The sequence below is a fragment of the Aphis gossypii genome, chromosome 3, assembly GCF_020184175.1.
Source record: "Aphis gossypii isolate Hap1 chromosome 3, ASM2018417v2, whole genome shotgun sequence".
In the NCBI taxonomy this organism is placed as follows: Eukaryota; Metazoa; Arthropoda; class Insecta; order Hemiptera; family Aphididae; genus Aphis; species Aphis gossypii.
This window is the reverse complement of record NC_065532.1, coordinates 28,628,024-28,644,839: the sequence shown is the minus strand read 5'-3', so window position 1 is coordinate 28,644,839 and position 16,816 is coordinate 28,628,024. Positions and strand designations below refer to the sequence as shown.

The window sequence follows — 16,816 nt, the reverse complement described above, 5'->3', positions numbered from 1 at the left end:
AATATTTATGACTGAATAGTTTGAACAGTTTAAACATTATCATTAAACATTTTATTTATATATTAGAAAATATTTTAACATCGTGTAAAATTGTTAAGCTTAAATTTTCGGTTAAGAAAAAGTATAATATCATATATAAAACGGTAAAGCAATGTATTAATATATGATTCACGTGTAATATTGTAATATCGTATAAAACAAAATTTATATACTCGTATATGGTGGGGTATACATTGCATAATCTTCGGAATCTTCCTAACACGTATTTATGTAAACGTGTCGACGTGTACCTAATACTTTTGTAGAAGTTGAAAACAGACTTGAATTTCGTTCATTTCGTTATGACCTCGACGTTCGCCGCCCACGAGGTTTATAGGTCGAACTTATTTCGGACGCCTTAGCAAAACAAAACTAAAAGAGTCAAAACTGTATTTTTATATTTCCGATTTAAACAAACTCTAATATGAAAATATGAGTAGTGGATATACTCATAAGATTAAATAAGCACATTTTTTTTTTTTTGTACGACAAAAGTTTTTATTACACCATGTCACCATTTATTTATTATATTGGTTCAATGAGTTTACGAATAAAAATGTTCAGTATTAAGAAATCAAATTTTTATTTATAAGCTGTTATCAGTATTTCAGTGTTTTATATGATTCATTTAAATTTATAATAATATTATGGCCGTAATGATTATTTTAGATTCTGAACAGAGTAATGAATATATTGATTTTATAATGATGTGCGTGTGTTTTTTTTGTGTGTCTGTCGCCACGTTTTGGAGCAGTAAAAGTGCTTCGATTTTTAAACTCAGCCCTGTTTCTGATAGAAAAGTTAATCTTGTTGGTACTTTAAATTTCTAATAGTTTTCAAAAGCGTCAGGAAAAACCCTAAAAAAGTAACAGAAAAACAGGAATTTTTACGCAAAACCAGGTTTTGACAAAGTCGATAATTTTATTTTACTGTAACTCAAAAAATAATAACTGTAAATACTTGAAATTTTCACCAAATGTTTATGTTAGTATTATCTATATACAGTTAAAAGTTGACTTTTTTTGAGTAATTTATAGACCACTGAAATTTTTGATTCGTATACAATGGTACATTGTACATATCATTGGATTCAAATTTAACACTCCTATAATATATAACAGTGATTCACACGGCACCTAATTTACAGCAGAGCAGTACCCACTTACCTGCTTTTTTTACTTTGACGAATTTCTATTAGATTTCGAAATTTGAAAAATATAATGAATAATCCTTTAAATAAAAAAAATACACATATGAAACATTTACATGTAATGAATTGTATGGTTTCTTGGAGTAACGCGACGAAATCTATAATCTATATACATCACAAATTTAATGTATAGTCTATTGAATAAAATAGGCTGCGCGTGCACGTGCATTTTCGACGATATAATCGATCAAAGTCAATGGTTTCGGTTTTCAATTTAACTCAGATTTAACATATATACCTACTTGATAACATACAGCTATAGTAACTCATAAAAAAATGAGTGAAATAATTATTTCAGCCAATTCATTGCTAAGCATATGTAATTTTGGCAAAAAAAAAAAATGTAAAATGCTCTACATCTAAAAACAAATTTTTGTTATTTGGTCAACATAAAACTTTACTATACCATAATATATTAAATGTCATTTGCACTAATATTAATTTACACCACTCTAAATTAATTAACAATATATTTTTTTTAAGTTTATTTGTATGTAATTTGAATAAATTTTCAATTAAGTTAATTCTTATAAATATAATTCTAGAAACTTATAAAAATATATATAAAATAAAATAAAAAGATATAAGCTAATCGTTATTGTAAGTATAATTTATACTTATTTATAAATGACTGTACTTATTGGTGGTACAAATAACATTGCCGCATAAAAGGTTAAATTGTTTTTTTTTAATATTTTAAAAAAAAATTCAAACATTTCAAACTGCGTTTCAAAAATAATTAAAACATTAATTTCAATTTAAATACGGTAAACGAATTATTAAGTTATAATACAATATGTTATAATGTGGTATGAATTCAACCAATTGTATTAAATTTCTTAGTATTTGACTACGCTGAAATGAATTCTGATGAAGCAGAATCAGATCATACGATTCTAAATTATTGTTATGTATTTTATTCTATACCGAATACCTAACCTATCTGACGAATTACATAAACACTAACAACACATTTGATCTATTCAAATTTCAAAATAACAATTCATAAAAGTACTCGTGTCAAGGGATCGACCAAGTGTGGTGCAGTCGTTTTATTTTATATAATGTGATAAATTGTATGATACCTATAGCAAGAAACATGAATAGTATTAATGGTATATTAGTCTAGACCACTCTCACAACTTTAGGGAGTTAAGTGATGATGTGGTGTCCCCACTATCAATTTATCTTGTTCTAGCGTAGGTATAACATATTATTTTCAACGTGAAATAGTTTAATATTTTTTAGTTGCGTAGCTTCACCAAACTATACTTTATAGACTTATATTATATTATATTATTATAAAATAATGTTTACATTAATTGTGTTTGTGTTTAAATAACTTTTGGTATTCAACACCCTTTCACGATGTTAACCTTACACCTAACACTGCAGCAATACATCTAACCACAAATGTGGGTGACCAACATACTGTAAATGTGGGTATTATTCTGTCTGTGTAAATATATATAATACACATACACCTATACACCGTAGTAACGTTCGACATTTACTCTATCCGTTTTGCCGAAACAATTCGTTACCTACCGAACCACAAAACCGTGTGACCGATAACCATGTACGATACACTGCAATACACCACTTTCCGATTTATTAACAATCATCCATCGTGTACGATCATCCACGAAGTCAACTATATATAAATCTACAGGGTGATTCGCTAGAAATAATCACTCACCTCATCAAAAAACAATAAATTTTATTCAATTCTGTTTTTTTAAATGTATAAGTATACGTGAAGATATTAAATATTTTGTTTCTATGTTTTTATGAGTATTATTTTATGGGTATACTCTTATACACGTACAAATTTCTTTTTTTTTATGAAATAACACAACATACTATTAAGTAGATTATTTTTTTCTTGAAAATTTGTAAGAACCTAAATTCAACTTGAATGAAAGTAGTTTTTGTGTTATTAATATTTATTAACTAATGCAAGTCATTAATAATAATTTTAAATAAAATAAAATAAATTTAAAAATGTTCCTACATAATATTTAATATACTCTTATCATACGTACTATAATTTCTATGAATTATAGCATTTTAATAAACTAATATTAAATATAATTTTCAAACCACGAAGTTTTATCTTTAGTAGTTTATAATTATTGATATTCCATTAATTACTTGTTCATATTATTTTGATTTAAATGTGCCGACTTTTTCAAAAAAATAACCATCTGCTTAACAATTTACAACTTGAAATTGGGTTGTTCTATGAAAAAACGAAATTCTGTCAACTACAGGATACTCTTGAAGTGGTAAAAAAATTCAAAGAGTTAAAAAATATGGTTCACACATATACTTAGAATTCCAAACATGAAAATGTTCATCAATTCATTATTAAAGGGAAAAATAGGGATAAGCCATATGCATATTTGGTGAATCACCCTGTATATATAGTGGTGAATGGCGATGTTAGGTTAACAGAGCTTTTTCATCTTCATTTTTTTTCCACGAAGGAAAACACTTTATGTTGTACCAAACCATAATGCACGTAGTTTATTTGTTAAAAAATAGTAAACATGATAACTTTTCTACGAACCTAAGATTCGTTTTTTTTCGCATTATATTCTTTCAGTCGAATATTATTTACATGTTATATAACGTGCCACAACTTTTGTGCATTTTAAACCTCAAACCTTAAACTCATAATGTTTGGTTTTTGATTCTGAGCAAAACGATAAATTTATGGGTTTAAAATAAATTCAAATTTAACACATCCATATCAGTAAAATTTACCTACTCTATAGCATATATTATATTATAATAAAAAATATGACATAGTGTTCTTAAAACAAAATTATTTTTAAAATAATCTTTTGAATATTGCTATTGAAGAAATAAAAATGTATACTTCGGTATTTATTTTAAGAAACTAAATACGTAATGTATATTTTAAAAAAGTGATGTTTTTAATATTCATAAAATTAATATATTGTATTTTTATTACAGATGATTTTTTTTTTTATGTAATAATAATATACGCATTTTTGTAAATAAATTAAAAAGTGCGTATTATAAATGTTTAAAGTAATTTGAAATCGTATGTAAACTGATAATCTTTGTATGATTTATTTCTAGGATTGTATAAAGTGATTAAAATAACTTTGTTAATATGACTGCGTTAATTTTAAAATGGTTCAGGTCATTTATACGCTTTAGTATTCATGGAATGTTTGATAAGTATATTATTTTAAGAATTAGGGTAATATTGTTACGATTATACAACACAAGTATACCAAAAGTTAATTTTCAAGTACGATTTATCGAAATTTAATTTGAGTTTTTTCTTGTTAATATATTTAATTTAAAATTAATCATAAATAATTAGTGAAACTGATATTAATATATTATATTATAAAATTGTAATATTTTAGTTAATATTAGTTAATACATTTAAGATTTAAATATAATTTATCAGTAATCGAAAATCATATACTTATAGATAAGTATCTGTATTTATTAAACTGAATGAAATATTAAGGTTTATTGAATTGCGTGTTTCCAACAAAATATTAAAATATTTCTACTATTTTGCAATATAATTTTGTAATTTGTATGAAGAAAATACGTTTTTTGCATTTCAATAAAATATAAAAATGTATTTACTACGGGCAGTTTCTACTGGCATTAGTAGTTTTTGCTTCTTTTAATTAATACTCTTGAAACAATACTGAAAGCAAAACAATTATATTTTTATCTAGAAACACGAAATAACCAAGTTTGTTGGTTATCGGATAAGTCGAGTGGTTACTAATTAATATCGTACCTGAAATACTAAAATCATAAGTACACAATATTGAATATTTGAAAGAAAATTTAATCTATTTTGTGATATCATAAGATATAATTGAAATTTTGTTTAAAAACCGATATTTTGTCTAGAAATAAGAATAATTATATTAAAAAATAAATAAATTCATTAAAATAACAATGGTATGTATCAATAATTGTAATATTACTAATATTATAAATTATAAGGAACATAACATTAAACTGACTTAATACCATATAATACCTATGTCCTATTTATTTTTTCATATTTCTTTACAGTTCAATTAAAAACGTGGTTTGATATAAGTATACATTTTTTAAATCTACTAAAAATGAATTTTAATTGCTAGTTAGACTCTTGATTTTTAAGAAAAAAAATTAACAAATATGCAAGCTTAGATATAAAAATATTTTTAGATCAGTGAAGTTACAAAATGTAAAACTATTGTTAACTAAAAATAATAACATTCATGATTTAGCAAAATTAATGAACATAAATTAATATTTTTAAATATATTATTTCTAATTATAGGTTCTACATTTGTGTACATAGTGCATATAATTTTTATTTGTAAAGTATTTTTAGAGTATATTATTACTAGGTATATTTTAGTGAAAATATAATATATTTATTATATTATATTATATATTATATTATAATATATATTCTCAAGTATTAATGTCAATATAGAATTTGTAGCTAACTAGCAGAAATAACATAGGTTGACGTTTTATGAAAATCGAATACCTACGTTATATTGGAATATACTTGAAAAAACAAGTGTATAAAATACAAATAAAATATTTTTTTTGAACACGCAGTATTGATTACCAGAAAATTGAATTCAATAAATTAAATATTAAAAAGATCGAATTTAGTTTGACTTAATCTTAAAGTAGTGAAAACTCAAAGCGTAAACTAGAAACTACTTAAATGAATAATTAAATTTATTATACTCAAAAAAATCTAAAAGTATCTGATAAATTGTGTTTGACTTAACAGTTTATTTAAATTCAACAAACATTTTAAGAGAATTCAATTTAAACAATTGTTTTAATAAAAAAAAAAAGGTTACAGTTATATTATAAAAAAAATGTTTGTATTACAAAGTTAGATAATATTATTATTTCATTAAGGTATTGCTGCAAAAACAAAAATTTTAACTGGAATAATTTAAAAATATTTCAATTAAATAATAACAATTTTTCTCAAAACTGTTAATTAATTTTATATTTAACTCATGTCCGTAGTATTTGTACGTTGAATAGGTACATATTTGTATTTTACAAAGCCTTATCTATATGAATAAATATTCAATTTAATAAATAATGTAAGTTTGTCATACCTATTGTATTATTATAATAGGTATACGTTCTTATTATTTTTTAAATTATGAATCAAACAACAAACCTCTATTTCATTATTTAAAGTTTTTATGTAATATACCGAAACAGACATTGGTGATATACTGTTATTATTTTTTACTTTTATGACAATTTTTATTACGGTTATTAAAGATTCTCTATAATCGTACTTCGTGAATCAATATCAATATATATAAATCCTCTAAACTGTGCATTGATAAAAATTAAACGAAGTCGTATTTGAACTATATAATTTAATGATAATGTTATAATTGTTTAATAGTTTTTGTTTGTTTTTAATTTTACTGAAAATTAATTTTTACAAGAAAAACATACTGCCTGATAATCGAGTATATAATATTTACAATTGAAATATTTTTCTGTGTTTTCCCGAAAATCTGCTGCATGGAATATATATGAACTATTGGCTTATAACCAAAATCTCGTTTCATCCGGCCGCAATTCACACGAGATAAAACCATTATTTTTCCAGAGTATCTTATTTTTACTTTTTTGACCTTTCTGGCATTTTAATGTTTTTATATAGTTTTCTGCAAGTCTTCAGAAAATAAATAAATATATATATATACAAATATATACATTTTATATTTAATTCATTGCCCATTAACTAAACGTAGTAAAAAATGTATTTTTGTAATAATAAATATACTCAAAGGCGTGTATCTCAAGAGCACACATAGTGATCATGACAACTGTGATATTAAGATATTTTATTTGCTACAAATAAATTGAGAAAAATCTATTTTCCACGGTGAAATGTAGTTAGTATTTGTAAGTTGTTCAACAAAATAATATCACTGTCCAATTTTTGTTTAAAAATTGATTGGTCGTTTCCGTTTAATTAAAATTTAAAACTATGTTAGAAATAATTTGACAAATACTTCGAACACTAAGAAAACGTTAATATTACAACAAGCAGTAACATAGTTAAGGTAATATATTTTATCTGGAGTGGTAAAAGGGTTAAACAAAATATAATATTATATATATGTACAACACATGCATGTTGTGTTCGTTGTTAAACATGAATTATATAAGTTAATGTTAGGTACGCCGTTATTATAATATAATTGTTTATCTCTCGCAAGGGTGCTCATAGCTAGCATAACATTCATGTATAATATACAACTATACAATTTATTATGTAAGTAATGTAATTATACTTGACTCCATAGTTTTTGTTTTTTATTGTTTATTAAAAATGTTGGGTGATAAAATATATTGCTTTGAAGGAAAAAAATTATGTTTAATATTGTAATGGAGCATGATATATTTGACAGGATGTGCGTAGGTAGCAGTTATGGGCATTTAAATATTCATCGAAAAAACAAAGAAATTGAAAATTATTTACAAGAACAATAATAAATATTTGAAGAAAAAAAAATGCAATTTGTAAGTGCCTGTAGTTTTGCACGTATACTGCAATGTATTTATTCTTTGGGATGATTATTTACACACCGGCAAACTCGATCGGTGAGTAGGTATATTCAATTGTGATGCAGCGGCCTATAGGAAAATTGCAGTCGGCTCTATTCAGTTTCAACAATAGTCACCTCTCATGTGACTCTACTGTCGTATGCATTACATACACGGAATTGAAAGTGCCTTATATCTACCCTGTTTAACCACCCTCACCAACAAAAAATAATAATAATAATAAAAATAAAAATATTAATTGTGGTGTAATACACAATTATGGAGTATAGTATCTAAATGATTCTGACATTTTAATGTATGTAAGTAAATATCTTCCGTTTTCATTATGTTCAATACTACGTATATGATTAGATTAAAATAATATTTGTATTGATGTCTTATTTAATGTTTTGTTTTCCTATTTCTTGTGAATTTTTAGTTATTTTTTACACAACATGTAAACTTAATTATTTCATTGAGTTAATCTCAATTTTAATTAATACGTTATATTCGATGAATTACATGGGAAAACGAAAAAAATATAGTTTAAATGAAAAATAGTCTTACAGAACAACTTCGAATTGCAGCAAATATTATGACAACGTCTGTCGAGATAATTTTTGCGTTATCATATTATATTACATCATACATGTACTCGTATATACGTTTAATGTCACGAGAATGTGAAGTATTTTAAAAGTTATCTAAACATAGTTTCTTACATAATGCATAAATATAAATTCTACGAAACATTGTTGATGTTCATGAAAAATTTAACTGAAATGTTTAAAATGAAGATTGTTTTGACGAGGAAATATTAAGGTAATGTAAAATACAACCAAAGTAAAAAGAACAGCTGAGGCTCACCTATATTTCAAAATCCATCCGGATTTCACTTTGTAGTTTTATATTTTTATACAATACCTGATCATGTATATTATTATACGTTCCTATTTTATCCACTTAGTGTTTTTTAATTTACTGGTTAACCTAACTACTTCTGTAGTTTCCGAGTAATACAATGATATCTACATAGGTAAGTATTTGTTTATTTTTTAAATAATGGAATGTTATTAATACCACACAGTATTTTAATGTAAGTAGTTATAACTTATAATAAGTAGAATAATAGGTAAGTAGTCATTGATGAATATACTCAAAGATATATGCAAACACCATATACATTCGTACAAGTACATAACTCACATAATAATAACAATGATAATAGTCATACATACTATTAAATAATAATGATATTGTTTAACTTCCACCGTATTATGGTACGTAGGATTTTGTGTGGTTCATTCTATAAATATTTAAGTCCATGTTTATGTCATGAACAAGGGAACGGTTGGTTAAATGTGCGTATTATTCTGTTTTTTTTTCAATCTTTCACAGAGGTCTGAAAATCAAATATGCCTATGGCTATTTGATATACTAATAATTACATTTGTACATCAGTGTTTTTTTTTTGTAGGTTTTATATATAAAAAAAAACGGATCAATATAGTTTTTAATAAATAATGTTGAAAAATATAACAGTTTTTCAACATCAAATAATTTATCAGATATATTATAATATAACATTTTTGTTCATTATAAAAATATAAAAAGTATAATATATATATATATATATATTGATTCACTATGCATGCTCACTCCGTGTTTTCTTTTAATAATGAATTTATTCAAATTTTAATTATTAAATTATTAAATAGGTACATTTAAAGACTATATTTTCAATTACTTAGATTTGTATACAATTTAAATGATGTTCTGTGGTAATACTGACTTATTTTATTCAAATGAAAATTGCCCTTAATTTCTTTGAATTTTTAATCAAATGACTTTTTTAAAAATATTTATGTACCTAGATTAAAAATTTAAACCGATAATTTCTGAATTATTAAAATGTATACATAAAGAATAATATCATATTCAAGATGGTTCAACAAAAATTTTAAATATATGATCTATTGTAGTCTACAATACTATTTTCAAATTAATAGCTTCCATACATACATTTATACATTAATACATAAATTTAAAATCTAATTGTTATTGAATTTAAATTTTAGTTTTCAAAAAAATCACCTATGTCGTCATATTTTACAGTAAAAATATTGATTCTCATTTGAAAAAAGGGAAAGTTTATATTGCCACAGTACTTTTTAAATAGTATAAAATATCTATATTATTAAAAATATAATCTTTATGTATCCTTAACATTTGTTGAATCCAAAATTTAAATTTATTTTTAATCACGTAAAAAATAGGAGTGAGCATATTTGGAGAATCATAGTTAGTTAAAATAGTTTTGATACGTTTGGTTTCGTGTACATGTATGCTCACATCGCACTAATCAGCTCAATAACCTCTATTCTTATTGACCATTCCTGCTTGTATAATTCAAATAGTTAGTTATTTGTAATAATCCTTAGGATTTATACGTGACGGTACTGATTATAAAATCTGGTTGCTATTACAATAGGGCTCGGCTAAACGTTGGTGGTTACGGTTCGCTCGTGCTATAGTAAGCGTAATCGCTAAGTTGTATAGGGTGATTTTTTAATCAATAAACAGTCATTTTCTCAATAAGTTTATGTTTTTGAAAATTTGATTTAATTTAATTGAAAGTTGCGTATATTAATTATGTATTAAATATAATACAACATTTATATAAATAAAATATTTAAATGTCTTAAAATTATGTAAAAAATGTTAGGTTAAGTTAATATATTCATAATCTGAAATTATTGTGCCCATTGGTACAGTGTAAAAATAATCACCTTGTATACTATATACATTTTCGTTCTCAAGATTCGATTGGTTGGACGTGATTGCATCTATTACTTCCGTGCCACGGAACGATTTCTACCGTAAGAAAATTCCCGAAGCCGCGTATCGACGAGTTACATAAATAATAATTATAGTAATAAAAATGTATAGATACATCTACTGTGTTTAGTATGAATGTATAATAATAATTTAAATAGAGTCGATAAGTGACGTATAGTTACCTACCATCATGATACTATATGATGAATGTTATTTCGTATCCTATTATTAACTTATATTTAAAATAGAGTTATTGTTAAAGTATGGATTTCAATAGAAATTTGATATATTATTAAGCCGTTTTTTTTTTTTTTTTTTACTTGTTTGTTTGCCAATCTAATCAAAACTAAAACATTGTATTGTATCCATTGTGTAGGTATAATAATAATAATATGGCTGTAGCACATCCTATGCATATATATAATATTGTTGTGTATTTAGGAGTCGTCTAAATGGTTCATTAACGTTATAAATTTGAGAACAATTACATAATATAAAATTTACACCAGTTTATAAACACGACATTTGGATAAATATTAAATATAGATAATTACATTATAATACAGCATATTGTATACAATTAATATACGTACTGTTAGTGCAATGCTGCTCCAAACCGCATTGCGCACAACGGTTCAGCGCTAGTGCTCCGCATTGACATCCACCTTGTGGTACACAACAGGCGCAGTCCTGTCTAAGTAAATCGTGATTACACCGGCATCCTTCTGATTTTTGTGTCCATAAGTCCACCTGGCCTAAAAACATATAGACACATTTTTTAAATCTAGTATTCAATAACAAGACGAGAATAGGTACATAAAGCACGGATATTTATAAATTGCCTACATATTGTATTTAAATATTGTACAAAAAACACAGATCTGAATAGATAACAGCTTTTTAAAATATATAAGTGAGTGAGTTATATTTTAAGCTACTATACTTTCACCGTAAAATGTATTATACCTAATTTGAAAAAAAAAATAGTGAAAATAATTAATTACGGTAAAAATATTGGAGGAAAAGTAAATATTCAAAGTGATGAAATATGATCCGGTACTCGCATAACATTATGTTATAACTTATAACATTGAATATTAAATGACTCAATGATGAGGAAAATAATGATAAAAAAAAAGAATAGATGGACAAATTTAAAAAGAAATAACCTTATTTAATTGAAGTTTTAATGTCAATATTATAAGTACTGTCGGGTTGACAGAATTCTGTATTGTTTGAAAAAAAATGAGTATTTGTTTAAAGAATTTAAATATAACTAATATTAAAATATTATTATATGAAATATTTCTTTTATTTCTTTATACTTCCTATAAAATAATATCATGTGGTTAAAATTCTTTAATAATATTATAAAATAAAAAACTTCTTTGTACGTAGAAGCAATAAGTACAATTTATTCAAATAATAGTAATAATAATAAAATACAATATATATATTATAAAAGATGATTATTTTAGTAGAAAACAGGTAACCGCTGTCGGGTACAGTTGACAGTAAATTTCAAGTGTACCTCATTATTAAGTAAATGACCATAATATAATTGATAGGTATATTAAATTTAAACTCAATGATAAAAATTTGCTTTGTTGTGTGTTACTAAAATAAATTCCAATACGATGTCTTCTTAAGGTTGTTTATGAATATTATATTATATTATATTGCCATTTGGATAACGTTAACAAAAATAAATTAATAATTCGTTAATTGTTCGATACTGCAATCGTACCTACGTCGAATTTTATTTTTTGCAACTAAATATTCTGGTAGAATAATGATTTGGTGAATATTATAATAATACCTTGTGATTTTGTTTTTATTGTTGAATAAATTATATTTTAATAAATATGGATGTATTTCGTATGTAATCTGCCGGAGCTTAAAAGATCATGTTTCATTTACCACAGAGTACAATAAAATTCTAGTTATATTTTAATATATTCATTGCAGTGCTTTATAATTTCTAACTCTAAATCGTCATGACATTTTTATGTTTATAAACTTTCTTTTGCATTCATAAAATATAACATACGATTTATTTAATATTTGTGCAGTTATATTTTAGCTATGTATGTAGGTCAGTGTATTATAGTGAATAAAAAAAAAGTTTATATTTGCTTACATATTTTATTTACTCACTCAATTAAATTAATTAATTTTTTTATAATCATAATAATTATCGTGTTAAATTTAACACCTTTATTTATCTAACGCATGTACTTAAGTGTATTAACTACCTATTTATGTTGCATATTTTATACACTTTTATATTATTAACTTGCTATTAATAATGAATAATATTAAACTAAATGTTCCTTAAAATATATTGTAATATATTTTTGTAGGTTTTTAGAAAAATTCAAGTGTACAGGTTATTTTTATAATGTACATTTTATATCAAGAACTCTAATGTACTCTAAGCATTTAGTGCTCAACAAATTCTTAGCATGTTGTAAAATATGTACTAGATTTGGCTTAAGTAATTAAATGGAATGGAGCTTGATAGAACCTAATTAAATATTTGTTAGTTAAATTATATTTTTTTTCCAAAATAAATGTAGTACGATATCTTAATACCTATAATAAACTTAAATAATTTATCAAATTCACAACACGAGCAATTTCAATATATAAAAACATTCAAAATTAATGGTAAGTATAGATCTACACAGATATTGAAAGTAATGTTATTTATTTCATTGGATTGTCTCTCTTGCAAACCATAAAATTTGAAGAGTTATTTTAAGATTGCAGATTAGTTTACAGTGTATTACTGTATTTATGACGTAAGGACGTAAAATGTATAATAATTTCTATAACTATCCATATAATATATTGCTATATACGATTTCCACTATAAATTACAATGCATTTAGTCTTGTTGATAATTACGGTATGGAGAATAATTAACAATACATTAGTATAGTTACGAGTTAAAAATATGTTCAATAGTTCAAAGATATTTACTACGGATAATGGTCTTATCAAAAACTAGTCGTTTAAAAAAGTATATAAATATATATAGATACTATAAAGTAAACAAAATAAATAAATAATAAAATAAAGTGCCTAATATTACATGGAAGGAGGCTTAACTACAAGTCCCCTATTTTTTACGCCAATACTTACCACCATTACTTAAATAAAATAGTTTTGCTAGCTATTATAGTTACTCATGGTATAAAAAAACAATTCACAACTATGATATTCCTATAACACGTGGGGCGTGGGCTGTATTTGTCATAAAATTGTTGATACTATGATGTAATATATCATCGGCTGCAATTATTTAAAAAAGATTCATGCGTTTAAATGAGGTGATCGAAATTTAAATTAAAAAAATATAAAATTTTGATTGTATAATAATGTCATATATTATTACTTTATAGTGAAACTAAACAAATCATACTATTTCACATGGACCATTAAACGTTGAGGATATTTACCATGATTGTTATTCCTACACACAGTCATCGTATACGGTATACTCGCTATTAAAAAATCAACGTTAGTAGTTCAGTAAACTGAATAAATATGATATTCAACTTACCAGTAAATCCAGTTAATATCATAAAATATTATAATTAAATAGTACATATTAATATGATTTGAAATTATTATTAGTGCTCACGGGTCAAATGAACTCTTCAATCGACATAACACAAACATATTTCCTATCATATATTTGTTCTTATTACATGTATATGTATTGCGCATTTAAATAATATATACAAATATTTGCAGTTAGACAAAACGACTCATCGATATATCCTCTTATTTTTCACTATCTACAGGGGTGCCTCAAGGGATCGATCTTTACCCTGATTTATTCAGTGTACCTATACACATCAGACATTCCCAAAACAACAAATACAACTATAGATAGCTAGTTACTTATGCTAATGATCCAACTAGTATGGTGTCTGACAAACTACGTTATAGCTTTATTTGCCCTTAAAAAAACATTTCTATAATAATTACACGAGCAATCAAATTGTGAATCAAAATAAACCTAGAAGTTTGGAATAATGATTTAACGAACTATTAAAAATTCTCACCGTCGCTTTAACTTCATTGTATAGATAATCATAATATTGCAGAACAGATGAAATATCTAAGGTATCATTATATAATTATTATTATACGTTCATAATATTACTCACCGAGTTTTAAGTAAAAATACTATATATTATAAATAAATAAAAAAAAATTTTAAAAAGAAACACTGATTCCACTGTTTATAAAAAACAAACGTTTATAATGTAAGATATATATTTGTACATATAATCGTTCTAATAATATACGTATGAGAGAAAAATGTAAAACTCTGAATACTAAATGTATATTATAGAAAACGACTTAGGTACACAAAAACTAAGCAGTATCGTAATAACACAATCCCTTACGGATAACGTCGATGGTTTATATATTTCAGACCTAGACGAAAGACCTTTGGGTCGGATTGGGCACGTGCCGGTCATCGTGAACTTTAATCTGATTTTATTTTCTCAACGACCAAGATTTTCTACTTTCTTGGGTGACAGAATGAAAAAAAAAATACAATAAAAACTACGTGTAGCTATTCCGGTAAAACGTAGAGGTATAACACGCTGTCGTTCTAACTAAAACTGTACAATTATTGAACTAGTTTGAAAACAACGACTACTCGCGTACAAGGCGAGGATCGGTCCATTGTGTGGTGTGTGTTAGTTTAGAGTTATTGGATGTCCGAAATACGAACCCTTATCGTTAATGAGATAAATATATATAGGTATATATCATGGGAAACAAACCATTATTGTTTCTGTATATTAATTTATTTGCTCCGTCTAAATAAAAATTCACAGAACTCGATATTGCCGTAACAAATTTTCAAAACTCCATCTTTAATTAGTTTTCTTGGTATAATAATATCATGTTATATAGTTGTATTTAATCAGAAACCGAGATACGTTTTTATAAATTGTTATCAAATTACTTTTTCCCTTCACTTAAATATTGTACGATACTCCCAAATTCAATATTAATGGCGCACCAGGGAGTATGTTTTAAGCGTTCTCTTTTCGTTTATAATAAATAAACACGAACAGCTAATACATTTCCAGTTTAAATGTATGATTCAATAAAAATAAACAAGTTTTGTTTATTTATTATTTAAGTTATATAATCATTGAGATATTGATGGTAAATAAAGTGTAAGAAAACATAATATTACACTATTTCTTCCTAGGTTATAAAAATTATAATTATAATAGTGAATACATTGTAAAAAAAATGTTATTTAACAATAATATTATGTTTAATGGTGAAATAATAAAATAAAATGAAAATTTAATTTATAGGTTTATAGCTTATATTTTATTAAAAATAAAACAAGAGACGACTAGAAAAAATATAACATACCGATTCATTATTGTTAACGAAAAGAAACTGAATAGATTTTTTATTTTGAATAACATAATATTTTAATAATATTGTTACAACCATTATTTACATTTTTAAATATTGTTACTACCATTATTTACATTTTTAAACGAATAAGTGTCACAGTAATTATTATGTATGGAAGTTGAACACAACACTATTATATTATACAACGATAAAGGTATATACGTTAAAAGTGTTCCATTATAGTCATTGGTATGTATATGGAATTTTTATAGTTCCCGCTTTTTAGCACTCACATGTACGATGTACCATACCATTATTGTGTTGCTGTTGGTATATTAAACATTTAACATATCATTTAAAATAGGCATTTGATTGGGAGGTAAATAATTACGAGTACCTTTAGAGTATAAATGTTTAGTTATATTTAGTGATACAGATAAAATTCATTATCATAATGATCAAGAAAATTTGGAGGGGGTATTATGTGCATACACGAATCACGATGTTATGCTTTCCATTACTCTTATGTAAAATGGATCATATTATAAAATGAGATGCAGATTAATTTAAACTGTTGTTAAATAGCTTATTATATATAATGTATATATATATATATATATATATATCAATTTAAATTGAATCATATAATATTATTAAGTGAAATTAGTTCAAAAAAATAACATATTTAAAAACAAATAATTATAATTCTACTTA

The 16,816-nt window shown here is 24.6% G+C and overlaps 1 protein-coding gene across 4 annotated transcripts in view; it reads right to left on the bottom strand.

Annotated features, from left to right (window-relative positions):
• The window catches only part of LOC114127699 (uncharacterized), a 169,878-nt gene that overhangs the window by 45,587 nt on the left and 107,475 nt on the right, over positions 1–16,816 (bottom strand). For all 4 annotated transcript variants that reach the window (XR_007604889.1, XM_050203254.1, XM_050203255.1 and 1 more), the window contains one exon: positions 11,287–11,448. Coding sequence is in view for 3 of the 4 variants with exons in the window: in XM_050203254.1 (XP_050059211.1) it covers positions 11,287–11,448 (162 nt within the window). In the remaining variant the exon portion in view is untranslated. The remainder of the gene's footprint in view (positions 1–11,286; positions 11,449–16,816) is intronic.